The sequence below is a fragment of the Salminus brasiliensis genome, chromosome 25, assembly GCF_030463535.1.
Source record: "Salminus brasiliensis chromosome 25, fSalBra1.hap2, whole genome shotgun sequence".
NCBI lineage: Eukaryota > Metazoa > Chordata > Actinopteri > Characiformes > Bryconidae > Salminus > Salminus brasiliensis.
The window spans coordinates 18,251,918-18,278,392 of record NC_132902.1 but is presented as its reverse complement, the minus strand read 5'-3'; the positions used below and the strand labels follow the sequence as shown (position 1 = coordinate 18,278,392).

The following is a 26,475-nucleotide window of genomic DNA, read 5'->3' as shown; positions in this document are numbered from 1 at the left end:
AGCTACATTACCCTCATAGCTCCAGTCTACTTAACGTTTCTTAGCTACATTACCCTCATAGCTCCAGTCTACTTAACATTTTTAGCTATTACCCTCATAGCTCCAGTCTACTTAACGTTTCTTAGCTACATTACCCTCATAGCCCCAGTCTACTTAACGTTTCTTAGCTATTACTCTCATAGCCCCAGTCTACTTAACGTTTCTTAGCTATTACTCTCATAGCCCCAGTCTACTTAACGTTTCTTAGCTATTACTCTCATAGCCCCAGTCTACTTAACGTTTCTTAGCTATTACTCTCATAGCTCCAGTCTACTTAACATTTCTTAGCTACATTACCCTCATAGCCCCAGTGTACTAAACATTTCTCAGCTATATAACCCTCATAGCCCCAGTCTACTTAACATTTCTCAGCTATATTACCCTCATAGCTCCAGTCTACTTAACGTTTCTTAGCTATATTACCCTCATAGCCCCAGTGTACTAAACATTTCTCAGCTATATAACCCTCATAGCTCCAGTCTACTTAACATTTCTCAGCTATATTACCCTCATAGCTCCAGTCTACTTAACGTTTCTTAGCTACATTACCCTCATAGCTCCAGTCTACTTAACGTTTCTCAGCTATATTACCCTCATAGCTCCAGTCTACTTAACGTTTCTTAGCTACATTACCCTCATAGCTCCAGTCTACTTAACGTTTCTCAGCTATATTACCCTCATAGCTCCAGTCTACTTAACATTTCTCAGCTATATTACCCTCATAGCTCCAGTCTACTTAACATTTCTCAGCTATATTACCCTCATAGCTCCAGTCTACTTAACATTTCTCAGCTATATTACTCTCATAGCTCCAGTCTACTTAACATTTCTCAGCTATATTACCCTCATAGCTCCAGTCTACTTAACGTTTCTTAGCTACATTACCCTCATAGCTCCAGTCTACTTAACGTTTCTCAGCTATATTACCCTCATAGCTCCAGTCTACTTAACATTTCTCAGCTATATTACCCTCATAGCTCCAGTCTACTTAACATTTCTCAGCTATATTACCCTCATAGCTCCAGTCTACTTAACATTTCTCAGCTATATTACCCTCATAGCTCCAGTCTACTTAACGTTTCTTAGCTACATTACCCTCATAGCTCCAGTCTACTTAACGTTTCTCAGCTATATTACCCTCATAGCTCCAGTCTACTTAACATTTCTCAGCTATATTAGCCTCATAGCTCCAGTCTACTTAACATTTCTCAGCTATATTACCCTCATAGCTCCAGTCTACTTAACATTTCTCAGCTATATTAGCCTCATAGCTCCAGTCTACTTAACATTTCTCAGCTATATTACCCTCATAGCTCCAGTCTACTTAACATTTCTCAGCTATATTACCCTCATAGCTCCAGTCTACTTAACGTTTCTTAGCTACATTACCCTCATAGCTCCAGTCTACTTAACGTTTCTTAGCTACATTACCCTCATAGCCCCAGTGTACTAAACATTTCTCAGCTATATTACCCTCATAGCTCCAGTCTACTTAACATTTCTCAGCTACATTACCCTCATAGCCCCAGTCTACTTAACATTTGTAGCTATTACCCTCATAGCCCCAGTCTACTTAACATTTGTAGCTATTACCCTCATAGCCCCAGTCTACTTAACATTTGTAGCTATTACCCTCATAGCCCCAGTCTACTTAACGTTTCTTAGCTACACTGCACTAAATATTTTTTAAAATATATTTTTGTTTACAAAACAACTAGCACACACACACACACACACACACACATATATATATATAATCTCTGTGATGTTGGACTAAATCTGGTCCGAAACACAGAAGTCCAAAAATCTTTAATGAACCTTAGAAAATGAGATGTTCATCACAAAGATTTAAACCTAAAATGGTGAAAGGCTTTAGATGACAGGGTGTTGTTATCTCTAATTGCTTCTGCTACCTAGGAGCCACTTCAGGGTGGCACTGAAGATTTGCAGTAGTGACTGAGGGATGAGAGAGCTTTACCTCGATTAATGCCGCTCAGCCACTCTTCTGCAGAGAGAGCAGGCTCTGTTCCTGGAGTCATGGGGTAAATGTCCTCTTGATACGTCTCTGACTGCAAAAACAGCACACACTCGCTCAAGACATAGCTGTAATGTTCATAGTGCAGAGTTCAGTGGCTTTCTATCCAGGCAGTTGGAATAGCTGACAGACTGATATATCACAGGGCCCTCACATTTTCACTGAATACTTCCGCTCCTATAAGGCCTATTGATTTTCACAGAGAAGGTCATGGTGCAATGACACACCACTAGGTGCTAAAATGCTATGATTTTCCTCCTGAAGTGGAGGATGTGATAAGACCGAAGGGGGAATATTTCTGTGCAGTGTCTAGGCTATACTTGCTCCTATCTGCTTTTGAATCCTTTCAGTAATAAGACAAGCTACCACTCCCTGATGAATGTGAATGTGTTTGTGTGTGTGAGAGAGATGTGTTTTACCCTAACATTAGCATCTCTGCATGTGTAATGATCAGAGAATGAGACGCAGCCTCTGAGTCAGTGTAATTACATGGCTAGCGCTTGTTCCTTGCGCTAATGTGATCATGCAAAGAGACATACTGCAGCATAGAATTCACCAGGCCTAGCCAGTATGCTACCATGAGGTGCCAGGCAAAGCCACATGTTCTGAAGAGGGCGATTATATTCCCTTATATCAAAATAATAAAAGTGCTGCTCTGCAATGCTGACATGGGTCCCAGTGCTAGCAGTCACATTTGAATTACAGCCATTTCATGTGTGGTCCATAGCTAGAGGGCCAAGGCAGCACAGTTGAACTTATTCTAAACAGGACGAATGGATAATATAATTCTTTCACCACAAAACCCATCAGACATGTTAGTGGTATACTCAAATAGAAGGTTCTTGAACTCTTCTGAGGAGCTAAATAACTTCAATATGTATAGCAACAAACTGCAGTTTTTAAGACATTTGCCAGGCCTCATGTTGGTCCCTTAAGTCTTTAACAATGCTTCTCTCTATACCATGTCTTCTGAGTTCTTCTGATTTCTGCACCAATGAATGCTAACTAGTCTTTCTTGAGAACAGCAGATTTGTCAGCAGATTTGTGTAACCAGGCTTTATGTGCCTTTATTTAATGGGCACAGCACCTGGCAATTAGCTCTGGGAGAAGTCATGAGTACTAAGGTGTACTTACTTTTTCTAGCCTGCACTACGGATATTTACTCAACGTGCTCAATAAAACCCATGAACAGTACAAGTGTTTGTATGTTGCCAGTTTAGTTAGATTGTGTTTGTCTATAATCGTGACGTGGAAAACCACCAGAACACAATTTGTAAGTAATTAATGCAGAAATCCAGGATGTAAATTCAGGGAAACCTATCTTGTAGTTGTTTGGCTTTTGCTCACCCTTCTTGGCACGATCATGGAGATGGGCTCGATCAGTCCTTTCAGCGTCACCAGCTTATAGAACCTAAACACTTCACAGGCCCCCACATCCAAGCCATGTTTGGGCATTATACCTATCATATAAAACAGGACTGCATTATAACATTTACTTCTTTACAACACTTCCTGTATGGTCTATTTTATAGACCAATGTAGTGAAAGCAATACATAGACACAGACACCAGTATCTACTTTAGTAGGACAGTCTAAAGAAAGCAAGAAGTGGTTTGTTATTAAAAGTTCTTGGCCCACAATATTTTCCATTAAGACCTCTAGAGTCAGCTCCCTGGAGAGTAATTAATCCTAGTCGTAAGTAATACACTTTTTTTCTGTGGTGAGTATCTATTCATAATGCTGCATAGTCCAGAACAAGACTGTCCAGGAGTCTGACCCCTAGTGTTTGTGGATCATCTAGAAACCTAAGAGCCTGAGCTTACCAAGTCCTTTCTGAGGAGCAGGGGACCTGAACTCCATGAGGTACTGCAGATAGGGCTTTTCAGTGGTGACCTCGTAGTAGCGGATGTTCCCATCACCCTGAAATTAAACTCAGTTGGTGCTGGTTCATGAAAAAAATAAAGTCCCAGTCAACATGTCCATGTGGGTTATACAATGCAAATGGGGCCTAGATAGGACCAATCTGAGATTAGAGTGGGCTGTAATGATGGGGCCCATTTAAGAAGCAAACTGCCTCCCAGTAACAACACATGTACAAACCCACTCAGAGCCCATGCCCTCCTGGAACCCACTTAGCTCACCTTCCACCCAAGTGAGCACCACATGAGCATGTTGGCTGGGTTATTAAACTATTACTTTTTTTAGCAGTGCTTACCTTGCCTGCTAGATACAGCATATGTGTGTCTGCATCATAGAAAGGGAACAAAAGCCCTGACAGGCCGTCTATCTCCTCCTCTTTAATTGGCATGGAAAGATCTTCCTGAGAATTAGAGACAAAGTAATGATAATAATGAAATTAAAAGGATATGGACACATCATGCAAAATAAGTTATAATAATAACTACCAAATATATCAGTACCATGTAAAGACAGGAAGAAACCTTGAGGGAATATCTTGGCTTCCAAAATGATTTCTGGGAATTTGTGGGTTCCCTCTATCGCTGCCTATTCTCAGTTCAGGGAATTCAGCACTCAGGCCGACACACCTACACCTCTTTATGAAGCAGGGGTGGGCCCTCTCACCTGATCCCACAGCGCAATCTGTCGAGTGTTCCAGCGGGACACCCCCGTCGTCAGGAGGCGCTTCATGTTGCCCAGGAAAACAACACGGTTCACCTTGTGGTTCTTACAGTTCGCCTCCTGCAGAACACAATAAATACCACTGAGGATGAAGGGTAACAAGAAATGTCTGTCTCTAGATCCCGCTTATCCTCTCAGTACAGCTTACAGTATAGCTTATGTCCTGATTCCATACTATGACCCCATAAACTGTACAGGACTGTGTGTTGGCCCACATGTCTATTGACCCACCCATAATCCTGTGTAAAAAAGTACCTCTGTCTTAAAAACCTTCATAAATAACACATCTTCCAATTAGAATGGACTATTCCCACTAGGATTTAATCTCATGTGAACATCTAATGGCAGCTGCTATAACTAGCCCACATTCAGAGATGTTTTTAGTCCACTCCTCCTAAGATAGCTTCTCAGACAGTTGTTCTATTACGGATTCAGTTCTATAGAGAAATGACCTATGTGAGAAAACTAAATTATTAAAAGCTTTGGTAAATGTTGACCTTTGCTAGAACATTTAGGCAGGTCAGGACTGAGGTATTGATTTGTGAAGCTCTGATACGTTTGGTTAAAGTTTGTCAGAGAGTTTGTCTGGCCAGCTACTGTCTGCTTTCCTTGTTCTCATCTGCTTAAAGCTGTGAGGGCTCAGTGTGACAGGAAAAAGGTGCGGAGTGGAAACCGTAATGATGTCCTCTGGGGTGAGATCTTTTGAGGCCTGCAGACACCGGAGACTCAATGTAGACAGAGTAAGGAACCAAATGAGGTCTACCCTCTTTGTCTGTTAGATTCTGTGTGTTTGTGTGTGTGTGTTATATCTCTGAGTGGTTGATGTTCTCACCTGTAAGACCTGTCCAGAGCGAGGTTCAATGACCCGCAGCTTCTTATCCTTGCAGCTGGTGGCCAGCAGGCTTCCCTCAGTATTGAAGGACATGCAGAGGATCACATCTGTGTGGCAGTCGATCATCTTCACCGGCTCCCCAATCTCCAGGTTCCAGATCAAGATCTGTAGTGTGAAGTGAAGGCTTTTAAAGCTGTAAAAGTTGAAGCCAACTCGTACGAAGGTGAGGGAACATGAAAGACAACACTCTACTATAACAAAAAATTCATTTGGTTGCAGGTAAATGTTTAAAATTATTCTAATTTGAAATATTTAATAGCTTTACCAGACTTCAAGCATTCGTAAAAAGATAAAGAAGATATATGTAAAGATCAATCTCTCATTGCTGCATGGTTGTTGAGCATCAAATAAGAAAGTATGAAATACTGATAAATAACTATAATTTAATAATATACTAATAATAAAACTATGTGTCTTTATACCTCATATTTCAAAATCAGTGATGAAATCAAATCAGTACTTTTAAATGACTTTAATCCATACTATTTCCTTAATTAGTGACTATTATTTGTCATTTATATTAAATATTCAATCATATTACCTTATAATCATATCCAGCACTGAAGAGGATGCCGCTGCTGGTTGGATGCCACTCAATAAGGCCCACACGCCTACTATGGCCATACAGCTCCAGTATGGCTTCAGTCATATTCCTCCTTAAACCACTATCTGGAATTTCCCATATTCTCACCTAACACAAACACACACACACACACACAAAATACACTCAAATGGAGATACTCACATGCAATATATCAAACATGGAGTTAAATAAGAGTGATCATTCTGGAATTGTCTGGAAGTTTCTGTAGGTGTGTAATAAGTTTCCTAATAAACAAATACATGACCAATACTGTTTTACTGTTTTATTCTTTTCTGTTGTTTTTGTGTTTATGTTGCAGAGACCTCTTGTGTAGGCTATGTAGCTCTTCATCATTTATTCTACACTTAATCTGTCAGCTTTCTGCAGCACACTATTCTAACAGCCAGTAGGAACGCAACAACAACAAAATAGCAAATAATCTACGCAGGCCGATGCAGCAGGATTTAAAGGATTACACTGGTAATATGGAGAGCTTATCTTTTTTTAGAGCGACTGCCCGAGAACGTAAAATCTAATACTTTTACGGAGGCTTTGTGGCGATTTCTGCTGTTGTAAGGAAGATGGATTCATAGTAATCTGTTTGGTCTCTAGGGTGTGCTTACATTCTCTTTTGTCATGTTTTGTTCACTAGATCTGAATTTTAGATCATATTAAATAAAGATATTCTTAATCATTCAGATTTGATGGAAAGAGAAAAAACACTAGTTTTACACCTTGAACTTGAATATTTGTTTTGTTGTAGGAGACTGTCAAAGAAAAATAGGTGAAAATAGGTGGACTTTCCAAAACCAGAGCTTAGAAAATTATTAAAATGGAAAAAATAAAATGGTACCCCCCAAGAATAACCTGATGGACCTGGTAGACCACCAGAATGGGCCCCATTAGCATTTTAAGCTTACATCCAGACCTCAGCATCCTTGATTATGTATCCCAAACATGTTTTGTATTTTTTTGGCTCTTTTTATTGAATATGCCCCCGACCTTTGCACAGTACCGTACATTTCCTTGTAGATAATTCAATGTTTTATTAGTCATATTTATATTAGGTGACCTAGTATTTTCTAAATGGTGCTCAGTGAACTGATTTGTATGATGATTGCTGTAATTTTGCTTACAGAAGAGTCCTCAGAACAGGAGGCGATTATGTTTTCATGGAAAGGGTTCCACTTGATGTCCAGAACGTTGCCTTGGTGACCGCAGACCTTTGGGTGGTGAGGGTCGATGCGGCCGGCCTGTGGAGAAGACAGATATTCATAGACATACATTAGACTTCCAAAGAAGATCTGTTACATGCCTCATGCCTCTCTCTCTCTCTCTCTCTCTCACTCATAATGCACACCCCTTTAACACAAGATGTCATTTAGACTCACACTGAAACTCAATATTACTCAAATACTCAATTTTAATCCATTCTGTTTGTTTCATCTTTACCTTTACCTTGAATTGTACACTTATATGGAGACATCTCCTCATATACAGTTTGACATCAAGTAAATATTAGGTGTTTACTTGCTTTACTGCAATACACCATAACGTCCACAGTGTGGTGCTGCTCCACAGCATTCAGAACCCAGCCACTGCTCTGCCCGAATGTCGGTCATGATGTCATGAATGTTTGATGTCACTTACGTCCATTGACCTCCTTCTGCGTTCCTCTGGGATTTGTAGTTTAGCTTGTGCATGAGTGGGCACTGATGGAGTCTGTTACTAAGGCATCTCCATCACTGGGGTAACCAGCCGAGGCCCGAGCACATGGCTGTTAGTCTGATATGCAGAGCTAAGCAGACTGGTTTAGATAGATGTTATAGGGGGGTTTAGATAGATGATAGGTAGATGTTATAGGGGGAAATGTAATATGTTCTGCTTTAGAAAGTGCCTGTAAACCTGTAAATACTGCAGGTTTCTCCTATGGCATAACCAGTCTGTTACAGACTTTAATTATTCTCAGGTACCTTCTGTCCTCTCAAATTCACACAACACCAACACAAGCCGTCGATTTTCTTTTTTTATGTGCGCATAAAATTAGCACAGGCCCAGCTCAAGGACATTGTTCATTTTGAGATACTTTCACAGAATAACAACCTCAAGATTTCCACTGATTTCCCACAGGGGGTCAGAACCCAGTGAGACAGGCAAATAATGACGAGACGAATTGAAAGAAAAACAGATTATAAAACTGGAAAGAAAACTCTGATCCGTTAAGACATGTAGGACAGATTACTGTACAAAAGAACTGACATTAAAGAAGAGCATTCATCAGTTAAGTATTGTCTGGTATGGCTTATGAGAGAGATTATGAGTTGTGCATTGGCTGCCCTGAGACAGAAGATCCTCAGCTCCACTGAACTCATCTAGCAACATGAACAGGAACACAGTCTCAGTGGAGACTCTTCCAGAGAGGAGCCCCCTACTGGAGTAGTAGGAAAGTAGTAGGAAAAACAGTAAACTGACATATACAGTTAGAGACACGGCTGACTAACAGCAATTGGCAGCCTGATCAAACAATGCAGTTGGCATACAAGTAGAGCATACTGCAACTGTACACTTGCCAAAGCACGTTATTAGGAACTAGGTAAACCAGTAGGAAAGGCTACGGTATCAGCCAAGAACAGAAAGCTGAGGCTGCCGTGGGTAAAGGCTCACCAAAATAATAATAATTATTATTCTTATTATTATTATCATTAACCATCATCATTACTTTAATTATTCTTACCATCACTACTACGGTTATATTAGTACATCTGAGCATAAGACCAGTCTTATATGATGATACAGTGAACTTTTATTTATAAGTAGTTTGGACCAGAGGAGGATGGGTCCCACTTGTGTGTGGGGTTCCTCCCAATATTTCTTCCTCCAGCTTCCTCCAGTTTTTTCTTGCCATTGTCTCCAGGGCTTTTTATGTTTTGCTGTGTTGTTGGCCATTTTCTTTATTGCCTTTGCGACATCAGCTGTAAAAAGTGCTATACAAATAAATCTGGTTTGATTTGATTGGAATCCAGTACAACACTTTTGGGATGTGGTAGAACAGCAGATTTCAGAGGCAGGTAAAGTTTACTTGCAGTCGAATGTAAAAATCATTTCCACACAGTTTAATGAGGCTGATACATTGAACAGCATGTCAGCAGCTTTCATACGAGCATAAACAGTATACTCTAGGGCAGAGTAAATGTTCTATGCTAAGGCAGAGGAGGGAGGTTAGCAGGACAGGGTAGCCAGGGGGCCGACAGGATGTAGCAGTCTATGAGGATACTGTGGGACTCTGTGATTTCCTCTGAGAGACCCCATCATGGGGAGAGGACAAAGGGCCTGGGAGAGACACAGTCTGCTACTAAATGTGTCTGTGTGTCTTTTTTATCCCTTCCTTTGTGCTTCTCTTTGTGCTTCATACACTAGCAGTCACAAAGAAATGGTTGTGATCATGCATGATTACACACTTCAAAAAATGAAGGCATACACAGGAAGCAGTCAATTAAGAGTGTCAGTCAGTATTTTGTAAGTCATCCTAAATGTGATGACCCCCTCACACTGCCCAGTCATACTTAACAAAAATGTATTTTCATGCATTTGGTAAGACTTGGAAGAAGCATATACTGGCCTTTACCCTCTCACTGCTCATGGGGGAGTCATAGCTAGTGAACATTAGTAAACATTGGGGACCTTAAATTCCAACTAATATTCATGAGGCTGAATTGAACATCTGCCAAAGTTCTCTAGATCTGCTCCAATCTAGCAAGAGCTACTGCAAAGGAGCATATTTGTGGGTATAGCAATTATCCCAAAGCTAGAACCTAGTTCTGTATTGTTTCAGCTGATGCAAAACAATCTATTTCAGTATTACAGAAATATGTAATTGCTTGTACTACTCATAGTTTCGGTTGCTGATTGCCGGTTCCTGTGTACTGAGCTGTATCTTTGAATGCTTAGATATAAACATTCCCTCCACCCTTCCCTTTAGTGTTTGTAGAATTGGAATTAGCCTGCCATCGCATTGTTCTCAAATCCCTGACGTGACTTTAAACTGTCACTGTCAATTTACAGGCATGGTCAGGAAAATACTGGATCTCTTATTAAAATCTAATTTAAGATCCAGTAAGAAATGGTGCACTGCTACTGAATGTGCATTGCGGACACCCCTGCTAATGAATGCCTTCAGCTACTTTATGTTGCACCCATTGTGGATACAGATGTGCAAATGCACACACACTCTGCTTGCTTAGTCCCTTTAGAGAAGTACAGTGAATAGAATAAAGCTCTCTGGAGCAGATAAACATAAACCTATTGGTACCGTGCCTAATGCCAGACATGGGCTAGAAGGGTATTCTAGTCTTTAACCATGTCGAGCTGTGGAGCAGTGGAACTGTGTTCTCTGGAGTGATGAAGCTCCACCCAATAATTTGGGGAATGAGCTGGGGAGGAGAGATGAGTAGTCTTTGCCTGGACCGTAGAGGCAGTTTAAAACCCTTGATTTAAGAAAAAGCAATGAATGAGTAGGTGTCCCAATACTTTTGCCCATACAGTGCATACACTGGTGGAAGAGGTGGAAGAGGAATATGTAACAATATCATAAGATCAAGCAGGTGTTTTTTAAAGTGTGAGAAACGTAGATCTGTGTGGCTCATTTAAAATTCCCAATAATTATGTTATTGTCATTAAACTTGAACCAGGATATGCCTCCAAATTTGAATTCAGCACCCGTAACAATAATATTAGGACAAATACAAATCATTAACATAAAGCCATTCAAGTCAGTCAGTTCATTTAACCGAATCTCTCCTTAAGGATGCAACTGCAATGGCAATTTTACAGAAGAAGAAAAAAATCTGTAACAATATATGAACTAAATATATAAACAGAAAGAATTTTTTTTTTCTTCTGTTAATATATTAGCAAAATTCAGATTATGTAGTTGTAAAATATATAGAATATGTTCTGTTAATCATTCATTAATCATAATCGAGGTAAATGTTATTCGCAATTAATCGTTGATATTGATTTGAGGTCATATGGCCCAGCACTAAGCTATAGTGCACTTGAGCAAGGCACCCAACCCCCTAACCGCCCTATTCACTAGCATGTATGTGTTTGTTCACTATAACAAGTTCTCTTATAATGTATTTAATGTAAACAATGCAGATAAAGTATGTTTCTACTGACCACTTTTATGCAACAACCGAAGCATCTTTTGTACCTCTTACTCATTCTCCACAGGTCAGTGGAGCATCAACACAGTTTTCAAGCTGTTATCGTTTTTATTGCTGCGTTATTTACTGCATCTATTACTGCAGAACTGGATAGAACTATTTTTCATAAGGATACTGAAGTGTCAATACTTCCATGTGGCTGCAGTAGAGATTGAGTAGAGAGAGAGAGAGAGAGAGACAGAGAGACAGAGAGAGAGAGAGAGGTGACACAGATGTGTTGGCTGGACACCAACTCATCTTCTGCTGCTTTCACTGGGGTGCACACCAGACACACTCTTCTTCCTGACAGCCGGCTGTGGCTTACAGTCACACACACACACACACACACACACACACACACACACACACACACCGATTTGGATGCTAATGATTTCGGTCAACACCCATTATTGTGAATCAGACAAAGGAATGTGAGGAAAATCTGGGTGATTATTATAATTACAGCATCACTGTAAAGTATTGACTTCTGTATGGACAGCAGAGAGTCTAGACTCCTGCCAAAACCGTCGGCTGCTGTGAAGGATGAGGTCACGTATTGGAGAGTGTATTCTGCAAGTACTGTAAGCACTTTCTTTGATTTAGAGCCACCTAAGCTGACTTATCCACACTCCACATCATACCACAGGTTTTTACAGAAAACTGGCAAGAACTTCGCTCAACCTAATGAGAAACTGTAGCTCACTTTATAGGATGAATCATGGCTGAAACACCAACGAACGTCCCCTGGGTGTCCGAACCGCAAAGTCGCTCACTGTCTTCAAATGCCGACTGAAGACACACCTCTTCCAAGAGTACATTGGCAAAGCATAGTGTACGTTGATCCTAGCCAATATAAACTAGCTAAGGGTATTTTCTGAGTAAACGGCTTAGCACTTTTGTAAGTCAATACCTTCAATGTAAATGTAAATGTGAGTGAAAGATGGAATTCTTAACAGAGACAGCTGTTGAGAGAGAGATAAATAAATAGAGAGCGAGACAGAGACTGAATGTACTACTACAGAATAGCATGTGCAAGCAGCATAAACTAAAATATAGTTGTATTATTTATAACTTTTATAGTTAAATTTATAACTATATTGTTTTGCATAAAGTGAATATTTAAGTGCATAATTATCTTTATTTGGAAAATTTGAACAATACATTTTATGGTTCACCTGCAATTTAAAACTCCACCCAAACAATTTTCCAAGTTTTACAACATCTGTGGGAAATACAAAGCCCAAACATCGTCCAGATCCATAAAATGTTCTTGCAGTGATCCAGACTGCCATTTAGAGCAGAGAGCCTACAAACCTCACTGACTCATTATAATCTGAAGGGCCTGGTTCTGAATGTCCAGAGTTTTATAACTGTCTGCTCAGATTGGCAAAAGTGGATCCACCCTATAAAGCAGGGCAATAGTCTGCCTTCCCTTTGGTCACCCTTGGTTCACAGGGCTTTGGATAAAGTGCTTTGTAAAGCTGTATTGTGGCAAAAGGTACTGTAAAAAGTGCTATCTCAAAAAGTACTGACTCAAACTGAGCTGAACTGGATTAGATTAAGGTTCAGTACATTATTCACTAAATGCACTTAAATTAATAATAATAATAATAATAATAATAATAATAATAACTGTCATTAACATAAACTACATTTACAGACTCACACATTTACACATCATTTTATTCAGATGAAGATATCATGTTTAGTGTCATATATCATGTTTAGTGTCCTCACAATGCAGCTATGATAATGATATATTGGAAGTATATTAGCGTTGTTTAAACTGCAGCCTGGCTTATGTGGCTTCTGATACTTTTAAACGTATTATCTGAAAAGTCCATTAAGCCCATTTTTTAGATTCAATTTTAAGTATAAATTTAATCAGATTTAATGATTCAGTATCTACTAGGAATTATTATGTATCCACCATGAACTACTCAGTATCCACTACTAATTATTCAGTATCTACCACAAATTATTCAGCATGTACTTTTTTAGTAACTACTATAAATTATTCAGTTTCTTCAATTACATATTCAATATATTGAAATAATTATTCAGTATTTTCAATTAATTGCTAAATATCTTCTGAATTATTTAGTACCTTCTGTGAAACATTCAATATTCAGAATCTACAATTAATTATTCAGTATATTCTATGAATTATTCAGTAAATAATATGAAACCAATATATACCTTATTATGAACAGGATGTCATGATATGGATCCACATTCAGGCCTAAGTACAAAGTACATCACATATTATAATAGATAACAGTGTGCCATACAGTGTCTGAAACCACATTAGCCAGTCTCTTTAAGATTCCTTAACAACATGACATGGTTAAAGACTAGTGTGTGGTTATTTAGGTGTGTGGTATGCACAATGCTAACTGGTATATATATTCCATATATATTCCTCCATTATTATTTTAGCTACATCTGTTTTGTTCCAGTGCAAAACTACAGAGGCAAACTTCAGACACCAAGCAGGCCTTGGCTGACTGAACACATTCACTATAAGGGGAAAACTGTGTAAATATAATTTATCACCAAACTGCTGCTTTAATGCTTTCCATTATAAACACAACAATGTCCCAGAATAGAGATTTCAATTTGCACGTGGTTGACTTTCACACTACTTTGGTAATTAGAGATAATATCTCCACACAGACCGCCTAGAAAGCCAGACAAACACAGGTCCATAAACCAAGGCCTTCTTATAACCAGTGCAGGCGAGAGCTGCAGGCAGGATGCAAGCAGGAGGTTGGAAAGTGTGTGTCACGCTTTCTGCTAATTAACACTCCGCCTTATTCCTCCCAGGCAGAGCAGGAGGAGAGTGAGACTGGCTGTAACACACCAGGGTGGACTTCCATCACTGAGTGGCCTAAAACTAAAGGACAGAGCAGAAGGAGACAGTTAAGCTTCCTGGGCATACTGTGTGTTATTTGGGGTAAAATGGATGTCAGTGTGGTGGAAAATGCTCAAGGTTCATTACGTCTTGGCACCTGATTGTGGTCTGGCCTGGCTGGTAGTCGGTCTCCTGTCAGCATATCCAGATGGTCAGAGTTCAGTGTTGAGTGTATGTGTGTGCGTTGTATGGGCAATTAAAACACTATTTTGAAATCAAGATTAACTGTACATCTTTGTTCACCAGTAACCTGGTCCTGACTTTGTAAAACTGTGTTTTTTAAGGAACATGTTTTTATTTTGCATTTACTAATTTATTTATTTGCAAAGCATTTATTTATTTGCAGAAAATACAACTGCTCAAAAACAACTGCTCAAATAATGCAAAGAAATTAGTATAATATTTATAATGCAAAGAAGTAATTATTCAGATTTAAACAACACAGTACTAATATTTGAACTTTGAGAGCATTCACAAATCACTATGGTGAAATAACCTTGACTCTCATGTCTTGGCAGGCTCTCCACTGGTCTTTTACATTGCTGTTGGGTGACTTTATGCCATTCATAGTATGCAAATGTGCAACAGTCAACTCAGATTATTATATTATTACTCAGATTATTGTTCTGTGTAAATAAAGAGTAAGTATTTATTGTCAAAATTTCATGATAAAAAGTGATTCTAAAAATGGTCCAAATAATCAACATTTTTACATTGAATTTGACATTTGAACATGTTTACATTTCTTTAATTGCCATATATATATATATATATATATATATACATTGCTGTTTTGTACACAGTTGGTGTGTCCCAATTCAGGTGCTACATCCTTCAGAGGCTGTATTTACAGTAGCATGACTAGGCTGTCCCATTTCGAAGGCTCAGAGAAATGCGTCCTTCTTTTCCATGGTAATGAAGGATCCACCCATTGGAGTAGTTACAGCAGTGTAGTTTTTGTATGGACTTCACAATGGGAATCACACTATTCTCTAAATTTACACACAACTCCTATCGCTGCCTTTTCCCCAATCTAAATGCTGTTTACATGCAATGTGATTGAACCTGCTTTGTCACTCCTAAATCCACACATTTCTTCTTTAAGTATTTTCTATCTTTCCTTTTTACTGACAGTTACCATTCCAACACTGTTTCCATTCCATAACCCCAGGCCTTCTGTCACACCCAGGATACCATTCAGCAGTCCTCAGTTCAGGAGCTATATAATAGCTATATAATCCCATGTGTCCATTTCTTTCCAAGACAATGTGCAGTCACTGATTCAAGAACACCTGCAGAACTGCTGGCTGTCTGATAACTGTCTAGGAAACTATTTAGCTATTGAGTCTCAAATATACTGCCAATGTGTGAAAATGCGCTCTTGCTTTACAGATATTCCAGATATTTTCATGGTCTTCAAAGCCTTGCCAGGTACCTTTGAGTCAACTTTTCTTCTTGGAGTGTTGAGAAAAGGCACCCCAGTTTCCAAAGTATGTTATTATTAACCCTAATCCTGGCGGGCCTGTGGAAAATCCTTTTGGAAACTCATATCTAAGGGTCTGATTTATTAATTCAGTATGCACATTTCCAGGCTTTATAAGATTGTAGTGCCAAGAAACTTTGAAGAGAGCACCTGTGCGGGAATCCGACTGGTCCAGTGGACTGAGGCTCTGCCCCTATGATCAGAGGATCATGCTACTTATCATCAGCATCTGGAGGCAGAGAGAGCACAAAATGTCTTGCCAGTCTCTCAGGGAAGGGTTAATGCAACAGGCTGCTGTATTGGAGCTGGGGCCGCCCCCCTCCATTGAGGGTGGTACTGATCAGTGGCAGTTTGAAATGAGGCAGTGGTTGACTTCACATGTGCTACATTAACAGTACTGTGTTTTTACACTGTAAACATAAACTACTACAACTACTGTTAAAATTCGGAGAATGTAGCCTCATTACAATGTCACCACAGAACTGCAGTAAAGTCTTTCCTCTCTGGCGCTGGGGAGATGATTCACCAAACAAAATCTATCAAGTTCTGCTCAGTATTCAGACTGTGTAAAGCCTGCAGAGTGTCTGCAGTGTCTTAGAAAGAAAGAGAGAGAGAGAGAGAGAGGGCGTAAGATACAGGCAGAAAAAAAGACTCACTAAAAGCCCAAAACACATGGAGCAAGGGGGAGAAGAAGAGAAAGCGACTGGGACTGGATGAAACACAAAGCGAAAGATCGCTCTCACCTCCTATGGAGACAAGGAAAAAACATGAGCGGAAATCAGAGGCACTGGGGCAACGATTCGCTCCCCATGCCATCGTCTAGCTAAAGGCCCGATAACCAAGCTGGAGGCAGATGCCCTGTAGAATGAGCTCACTGACCAGACAAAGGCCTGGAAGAGCCGTCCTGCTGCACCACACATCAGCTATTTGACTTTGAGGACTCATCACAAAAGTGTCATTGATAGCTGCTCCAAGTTGGAGCGTGACCGAGGGCCTGCGAGCCCACTGGGCAGGGTAGCGTGACCGGATACAGTCATGAGGAGAAAAGAGAGGGGAGATGGTTAAAGAGGGCAGACAGAGATCATGCTGTCATCTATAAATGGCCAGTAGTCGTCTCTGTCATTGACCTTTGTCTGCTTTTGTGGCTGTGGATTTCTATTGGTATGCTATTATACTACACTTGCCTATTGTGCTCTCTCTGACTCTAGCAGCTGATGGAAAAGCAGCACGGCTGGGGATTCGAACCTGTGACATGGTGGTAGCACGTTAGACCACTGAGCCACTCTGAGATTTGCAAGTAAGTTTTCAGAAGACTAAGAATTTCTTCTTAGAATTCTTAGAATTCTGCACTTGAAGTTGGTGCTACTGGTAGCAATGCCATAATATCAGCAAATGAGCTGCAATGAAATTAATCTCTTAATTCATTTTTTCAGGAAAAGCCGACCCGCCAAACTAACAACACACCAGCATCAGACACATGCCCTTCTACAAACCAATCAATGTTAAGTGTAGGGAGACGCAGCCCATGTAGGCGATGACACTAGGAGTGGCTTGCTAAATTACGACAGCAATGAGGCCCATTTTGCATTGCATTATGGAACAGAAAGAAACTACATCTGGTGTAGGTGCTCTCTGAAGTTGAATATCTGGTGCTCTGCTTTGTCTCAGCTCTAATTAGAGAGATAAGAAGAGCTTCTGCACTCTGTCCTCTGTGTTCTGTTTGGCCACCTTGGCCCCCGCACTAACGTCTTCAATTTGCACTGGTTCAGAGCCAGAGATAACTGTAATAGGTTCTCCTCTTTGTTCTTTGGTGAGTTTGCCTTGGCTTCCACCCCGGACCCAGGGCTTTGCACCTAGGGAGGAGTTAAGCCCCACTGCTGGAAAAGCTCAGTGCCTTCAGAGTAGTTGTTAGCAAAGTTATTGCCAGTGAGAGTTAGTGTGGTGTAATTTGATATCTGTGATGTACTTTGAAGTGCCTGTAGCTCAATGAAACCAGCACAGAAATTCTGCAGTACAGATTCTAAACTTTCAATCAATACATTCATGTTTCAAAAGCACCTCTTCTAGTTAAGGTGCACCAATTGCTGATACAGACGCCAAGACAGGCTTTAGAATCTATAGGAATGCACTGGCACTCTAGAGCAGTTGCACACGAGCCTAGGGTCCTATGGTCCAATGCCAAGAATCGGACAGAGGGGTAACGCCCTCCTGCCTTGACCTCTCTAAAGTGATGGAGCTCTATCCAGTACCTTTAGGGTGAGCTGAAGTGGTGTTTGTGATCCATAACAGTTTTTAATCAATACATTAGTACCTAACCTTTTTGGCAATCCATAATTAGGCCTTCTCAGAAGAGTAGACGGTCGAACTGAAGCAAATGGAAGACAAACTCACAATTTATTTTCCTAATTTTTTAAGAAATGTTGACATTATAGTTCATTATTTGATCACTGTTAATAGAATTAGACATGTAAAAATGTAATTACATTTAAACCGAACAGCACATCTATAGTAGTACAGCTTAACTTCCAGTGATCAACTTATCTAAGCAATGTCCTAACCAGTGAGCTGGTATCCCATGACAATCAGGAACTCCCTATGCTATCATTGGCTTGCTGCCTATTCTCTCGCCCAAATGGTACATCCGGAAAACATTAGATTAACAAATTAGCACATGCAAGAATGGTTTGCCATAATCCTCAACATTTGTATACTGTTATCAAATTGTTTTAAGCCACTAAAACAGCCTTAAAAGCATAACGCTCTCATTCAAAATGTGAAACTGTAGCAAATTGTGGTAAGTGGGATAACTCAGAAGACATAGAAGGAGCAGTACTGTTCCTGCACTGCAGTCAGGACAGGTAAATGTACAATTATACAAATCTGAAGGCTAATATTTAGTGTGTGCCAAAGTGTACCACACTGGGTCCGATTCAATGCTTCCAGTGTTAGCTAAGCTAACCAGCAAATAGTGATTAGTATGTCCACAGGATTTTGTGCTCTTATCATAGTTGAATCTATCCCAAAACACAATAGCTTGGCTACACACCTCGAAATGTGTGCAGGTTTAAATGGTGGTGCAGTCTTAAGGCTCAGTTTATGCTCCTTGTTAAATATGGATGGATATGCAGGGAACGGAGCAGTACGATTGGAAATTGTGGGAGCAGCCAATAGATTGCTGTAATATAAACACGATGAAGAAGAATCTCTGGCAGAACAGAAACTTATAGCAAAACCCTTTTACACTGTTTACAACCTCCTCCAGCGGATGTCCCCAAGTGGATGTACTACTCAACATCCATGCCAAGGTAGAAGATACACAGAGGTATGTGGGCAGTGACGGTTACAACAGTTGAATTGGACGTATTCATTTTTATACGTTTACAGTGTGAGGTGACACAATTTAAGCTATGGTTGGAAAGCCTGTTTTTAAATGGCTGAAGAAGTTAGCTGCAGCGCCACCGTGTGGCAGAGCAGTGCAAGAGCTTTAGCTACACTAAAAACAGGAATGTGCAAATGTGAAGGCAAAGCATGCTAAAATAATGCAACAACATTTTCCTGAATTAATATTTCATTTAATAGATAAATTGATACTATTTCATACTATTTTTGTTAAGCTTATTTTTAGTCACTTAACACAATTTATTAATAATATTGAGGCCCCACAAAACCCTCCTGTATTTCACATTGGTCCTAAATGTAAAATTGAGTTTTGGATGCAAAGGGTTTCTCTACAGTTTTTGTGAGTTTGTAAAAGGTGTGAAATGAGGACTGTTAAACAGAATGTGGCAGCCATGGACCCTGGACACCATTCCTGTTCCAAAATGCTGTCTGATGGAGCACTTGACCCAGTCCCCATACAGCTGCCCCCTATTCATTGGAGTCTAACGGATACTTGGCTGTTTCTTAAAGAGTCTACAGAGTAATGTTTCACATTCAATATAACTGACAGAAATACACACAAATCTACAAACGTCTCATGATGTAGATCTTTGTCGGTGGAAATTCACTGTAGCTTTCTTTTTGCAGTTTAATTCCCCCCATTGTGCTGCCCTTTCATTCGCCCATGGCCATAAGACAAATGGCCAGAGAGAATGCTAATGCTGGCACAGTATTGGCACACTGCAGGGCGATCGCTGCGGTTACCTGAGTGACCGGGATAACGATGAAGGACCCTCCTCCGGCGCTCTCGGTTACTATGGCGAGGAACTTGCTGTTGACAGCGCAGAAGTGGTTGTCATGGACGTTCTTTGTGATGGGGATGCCTTCGAAGCAGTGCTCCCGGTTGGCCACTTTGCCATAAACGTTTCGAAACTTGGAGCTTCGGTAGGTCGGGCGCCATGACATCTGCAGGACAAAGAAGAGTAGGAGGAGGAAGAGGTGGTCATACATGGGCACTAGAGAACACTCAGAAACTGACATGGATTACCATTATACTTGACCTCTCAGTTCTTAATTTACACTGTATTTGTATTCAGTAACTACCATGACACATTGTGGGACCACATGCTGGATCTACTGAGGTTCACAAGGCTCTAAATTCCCCTTTGATCATGTGTACATTAGCCCAAGGCCCAAAGCACAGCTGTCATCTAAGTCTAGTCTGCAGGCAGAATAGACTTTAAAAGGGACCTTAGAACTGTTATCCATGGCATAGTTAAATAGTAAGAGTTTGGTACATGAAAGTGTGAACCTCAAAAAAGAAGATCAAGCGTAATCCAAAAATGTCTGTAAAACAAGCCAATTTCAAAACTCTTCCATAACTGTTTCATATGACTGATATGAAACAGTCTAGACCCATTATATGCACAGCCCTAATTTACACACACCTGACCCACTGGTGAAAGCTCTAGTTAAAGCTGCTAGCTATGGGACTACAGGTTGATACGTGAACCAGGCTTCATGACTGCAGATTCCTGTACCAGTATCCACAGAAGGGGAGGTCAAACTAGGCACACATCAAAGCAAAAGCTATGGAGGCAAACACCTTGTCTTCTCTCCATCATCTGCATTCTCCAAAACAAACTGCACTACCTCAGCTGAATCAATTCTCTCACACATCACTTGTTTATCTTTTTTTTGTTTTGTTGAGAAAGCCAAACTCAGTCAAGCGAGTGGGGGCAAGGCTAGAAGCTAACATGACTACAAACTCTCTAGATTGCTAACAGCACATCACCCTGTCAGGACACAATGAGAGGACAGCAAAGCTATCCTGTAAGACTAAGACATAGTTACAGTGTTTTTGTTATAGGCTTAAAGCTATGCTATAATAGTAAGTAAGACTTGTGGAAGTCCCTTAAACCAGACAGTAAAAGTAGAGCTTAGCAATAAAAGGAAAAACAACATGTTTTATTCTGAGGCAAAATAACAGGGTTGTAAGTAGGTTTGTAATATTGCGTTAGGACATTTTTCATCCCAATCAAAGTCACATTTATATGTCAATTAACAACTTAAAATACTAAATAAATGTATTATTTGACACCTTTAAGCCATATAATGGATTTCACAGTGAAAACCATAAACATCTAAAAATATATTGGACTATATGTGTGCCACAGATTTTAATATATGAAGTGTTTTAGTTCTGGTGAGCAGTCTGTGGAATATGTGGCATCTGTTGAATGTTTGAGATAAAAATAGATGCTGTCCATCTGCTACTGTCCCTGAGACTGAATCTGGCAGGATCATATCAATCAAAAGCCCAAACACACACTCCACAATCTAACCAGTAATTATACATAATTACCAGGAGTTACATCATGTCAATGCCACACAGTCCTCCGGGAGAAAAGAGCACATACTGTCAAATACAAGTGCCTTGCTACAGTACATCCATAAACCCCTTAAAAGCCATAAGATACATCTGAATTGCTGGTGAATCCCCAAGTTTACACAGATGAAAGATTGCCTGGGGGGACACCCTTTTCTTACAATTAGTCTTTACCTGTGAATCATCAAACTTCACCAAGTCCTGGAGGGACATTATTCAGCTGTATATGGTTGCAGTGACAACAATAAAGTCTCTTGAATGTGAACTTAAATGAATCACTTTGACATCGTTTATATCTGGTCACTTCATCAGTCTTGAGTATCAGGATTATATCTGGATAAGGCCAAGACACATAAAACTGCAAGTGCAAACACACAGAGGACTCATTTAAACCACATACAAATCCCATCACTCAAACCACTTCAGGAGATGATCTGTGACACATTTGAGCCTCATGGTACAGCAGTGTAAGGACATTCGTCTCTCCAAGACACATTCCACAACCACAACCCCTCCCAGTACATACTGAACAGCAGCAATAACTGCTGCCCAATGGGCAAATTTGCATATTCGGTCCCACACAGCATCCGGACATCAGTCAACTAGAAACATATTTGACTGTTTGTCTAAGTGTAAATGCCTGAGGCTAAAATCTGAGCAGGATGCAATCCAGATACTAGTCAATGCAGCTACAGACTAAAGTTGCTGAAACTGCAGGAAACACTCTTAAAAATAAAAGAGCATCAAAGGGTTCTTTGGGAAATGGGTCCTCCACATTTTACCAATCTGTGGTAGTGAACACACACACACTAGTGAACTAGGGGCAGTCAGCATACACAAACCCAGAGTGGTGGGCAGCCAACTCTAGCGCCCAGTGAGCAGAGAGGGCGAAGGGCCTTGCTTAAGGGCCCAACAAGGACCCAAACCTGGGTATCGAACCCACAATCCTGTCATCAATAGCCTGGAGCTCTAACCACTGAGCCACCACTGCCCAGATGTGTGCACCCATAAGTGTGAAGCACCTTTTAAAGGTTTAAAGAACCTTCTCTTGATGTAATGTTTCTTTATTAATTTAAAGGTTCTTTCCACTCACACTGAACCAAGACTGCTTCTTCCACTGCTTAAAGAACCCTTTACTTTTAAAACTGAAAAAGCTCCAGACAACAATAGTAAGAGCTCTGCATATAACCGGCCTGAAAAGACCTGAGACATGGCTGATGGAAGACATTACCAAGGCAGTACCTAAAAAAGCAGTGCCTGAAGAAAGTTCACTGGTCATCCTGAATAGCAAATACAATGGCTATATTTGTATTGTAGACATTGTGAGCCACACATCTGAGATCTGAGTTTCAGAGAAACCTAAGATTCTCTAACACGCACCATTTCACATCAAACCACTCTGAATGACTGCAAAACCTTAGGAAAATTGCTGGAATTCCCCTTTAACCAGCTGTTGCACTGCACCATTAGCAGAGCAGTAGTTGCCATGCAAGGAATGTTGAATCAATCCCATATAGATCAGATGCAGATGATTTAGATCCATTTTCCAGCTTACGGCGCTCATGCTGGGACCTTCATTACTATTCATTCATATTGCTGCTGTCAGGCAAAAGCTTTGTATCTCTAATGTGGCAACTTTACCCTGTTACTATTACTGATGCTAAATGTAAAGTTATTAAGCTGATATACAACATTTTACTCCAAACATTTTTTGGATTATAATTTTTATTGTTTTTTCAAAGTTTTTACATCATGTAACACATTAACACTTAATGATTAATCTGCAAACTTTAACTCATTAACCTTTTTAAAAAGCAAATTAATCATCCTACCAAGATTGGCCCCAACTTCCTCCTGTAGGTCCCTCTCTTTACAGAGCCTAGTGACGTATTAGTGCTTTTATTTAGCGATGTAAACACAGCATCGCTATTGTTAAGCACAGAAGGTAGATTACACTTTATTTATGCTGAAATATGGATTCTTAGTTATGAAATCTCATAGCTAACTAATCTCTTACCCTTCCTTCATCTCTCTCTGTCTCTCTCTCTCTCTCACACACACACACAGCTCCTCTCTTAGCTCTTATCTTAACCCAGCCCAATGACTGATCATCCATTTATCTCTTGAAATATGTTGAAGCATTTTCTCTATTAAAGCTTCTGTGTCCGAGCTTTGTTGTATTCGAGGCTACAGTTCTCAAACTTACACTAAGATATTATAAGTAAAAAAAAAATGATTCCTTGAGGCAGTTTGTTGATGCAGCATACAGAAATCTCAGGATTTCTGTACTTGGGATAAAATCTTGTACATTAACTTAATGTTTTAAAAATGCTTAATGTTTAAGTTATTGTTTATCTCTCTCTCCAGACTGGTTACGATGTTGGAGAAATGAGGATTTACTCAGATCACATTTTCAATTTACTGCTTTTTCTGTATGATTTGCCTTTGAGCTTCAGGCCAAACCAAGTTGCTCACACAGGAAGGAGTGAGTGCGCTAGTAAAAGCTGGCTCGGAACAAAGCCACTGCTCACCCTCAAAGGATGTGTAAGTGGGAATCTGGCACTAATGAGGGCGAGACTGTGCCACTCCAAACCGCAAAGGACTAGCCCAACCTCAAGATCAGAATAGCAGAGTAGGGGGAGGGAAGTGGTAAACCAGAGAGATTTATCACCCTGCCTCACCAGTGACGCTCCACCAGGGTGACCCCACTCAGGACTATGGGTAGCATTGTCTCCCTTCCACACACATGCATGCCCTGTGCCATTAGTCTGGCAGTAGCATGTGAGTTAGCATGCTGTGGAAGAGGAAGTTAATCATTGAACCTATTCTGCAGCAGAGGGGACTTCAGTGATACACACACTAATCAAAAGAAACATGATACAGTGATCATGCATCTCTCTCTTTCTCTCTCTCATATGTTTGAATGTGTCTGTTGGGCTAAAAACTGAATAACCCAAAATGTATTTGGCAATTATATTTAGCAATTAAACTCACACAGTTTTTCATTGTTTTCACAAGTTCCATAAAAGTACAGGATTAAAAGGTTCTAGTACCAAAGGCTTCTTTTTGATACAACAGGATTTTCATCTACAAGAAAAGCATTTAACCATGCCCACAACCATTTAAACAATAAAATGCTTCTTTAAGATGTATTTACTCAAGAAGCCTTGAAGAACCTTTGTTTTTGGGTTGGTAACGTTTAAACCTTCTAGTATGTCCACCAGTAATATTAGCTTTCCTAAAGAGGTTGCAAAAGGTGCTTTTACCTGTAATCACAGTGATTTATCAGTCTACTCATGCTTTAGTAGAGCTCAGTAACACTGAGATAAATAACTGATCAGCACAGTGATTTATCAGTCTACTCAGGCTTTAGTAGAGCTCAGTAACACTGAGATAAATAACTGATCAGCACAGTGATTTATCAGTCTACTCAGGCTTTAGCAGAGCTACATAACACAGAGATAAATAACCAATCAGTACAGTGATTTATCAGCCTACTCATGCTTTAGTAGAGCTCAGTAACACTGAGATAAATAACTGATCAGCACAGTGATTTATTAGTATAGTCAGGCTTTAGTAGAGCTCAGTAACACTGAGATAAATAACTGATCAGCACAGTGATTTATCAGTCTACTCAGGCTTTAGCAGAGCTACATAACACAGAGATAAATAACTGATCAGTACAGTGATTTATCAGTCTACTCATGCTTTAGTAGAGCTCAGTAACACTGAAATAAGGACCTGATCAGCACAGTGATTTATCAGTCAACTCATGCTTTAGCAGAGCTACATAACACAGAGATAAATAACCAATCAGTACAGTGATTTATCAGTCTACTCAGGCTTTAGTAGAGCTACATAACACAGAGATAAATAACTAATCAGCACAGTGATTTATCAGTCTACTCAGGCTTTAGTAGAGCTCAGTAACACTGAGATAAATAACTGATCAGCACAGTGATTTATGAAACCTGCACTTAATAAAAACACTTAATTTCTAAATACATAGTGTAAGTACATTTATCTGTCGCATTTCAACCCTGAGTATATGTTTTTATATAGAAACTTATATAAGTATAAGTGCATGAACTTCCATGTGCACACATACAATATCCATGTGAACTGTCCTGAAGAAGGAGCAGAACGTCTGCCTGTTAATCAATTAGTGATTAATGGCCAAAGAGGCCTTGGGCTGTAGAAGAGCATGCTATTGAGCTCAGCTCACAAGGACGGTCATTTACGAGATATCACACACATACATTGGCACAAAGACCCCTTCACACACAAACACACATGACACCCAGTAGCCACATATCCTGCTTATACAAGTTAGAGACTTGTTCTGTATGCCAGTGCCCACTCTTCACCAAAAGGCCAGAAACTCCTCATTCCTCAGCATGCAAGACCCTCCATTCCTTCTCGAAAAAAAGCCAGCTGTACTTTACCTTCCAGCTGCTTGGCTTGGTCAGCTAAAGTCTGAAGCTGCTTCTGCAACCAGCCTGTATCCTCTCCGCCTTTCAAAGACCATCTACTTAGACAGCCTATTGCTCCTCACTGGCATCTGTTTCCTTCTTCCTCTTTCCTCCTAGAGTTCTCCTCCTTCTCCCTCCCTCTATCCCTCCCTTCCTCTCTCTCTCCTCCCTCCCTCTATTCCTGAGCAGATACAGCACCAGCCCCAGCCCCAGAGCTAAAGTAGCGATACTACTTGCTAAAGCAGCGAGAGCTCTGAGAGAGAGTGTCTCTGAGAGAGAGTGTCTTTCATAGGCTTTGACATCATCTGATGAACCAAAAACAGCGAAACAGTAAAATTCTCTGTTTGAACATTGCTTGGCACAACACTAAGCAAATTCTTTGAGTTTGAATATGTTCAGTGCTTCAAGTCCTGCCAAAAATGTGGTACACCCATTTGCCTCTTCAT

The 26,475-nt window shown here is 40.2% G+C and overlaps 1 protein-coding gene across 3 annotated transcripts in view; it reads right to left on the bottom strand.

Moving 5' to 3' along the window:
• Window positions 1-26,475, bottom strand: part of coro2ba (coronin, actin binding protein, 2Ba) — a 58,948-nt gene that overhangs the window by 5,623 nt on the left and 26,850 nt on the right. For 2 of the 3 annotated variants that reach the window (XM_072671561.1, XM_072671560.1), the window contains exons 2-10: window positions 19,934-20,134; window positions 7,326-7,442; window positions 6,148-6,297; window positions 5,547-5,711; window positions 4,658-4,774; window positions 4,290-4,394; window positions 3,898-3,994; window positions 3,422-3,534; window positions 2,018-2,108 (exon numbers count right to left, since the gene is read on the bottom strand). In XM_072671561.1, coding sequence (XP_072527662.1) covers window positions 2,018-2,108; window positions 3,422-3,534; window positions 3,898-3,994; window positions 4,290-4,394; window positions 4,658-4,774; window positions 5,547-5,711; window positions 6,148-6,297; window positions 7,326-7,442; window positions 19,934-20,134 — 1,156 coding nt within the window. Of the gene's footprint in view, window positions 1-2,017; window positions 2,109-3,421; window positions 3,535-3,897; window positions 3,995-4,289; window positions 4,395-4,657; window positions 4,775-5,546; window positions 5,712-6,147; window positions 6,298-7,325; window positions 7,443-19,933; window positions 20,135-26,002; window positions 26,066-26,475 lie in introns of those variants that run through there. The other variant, XM_072671562.1, reaches the window with a different exon arrangement.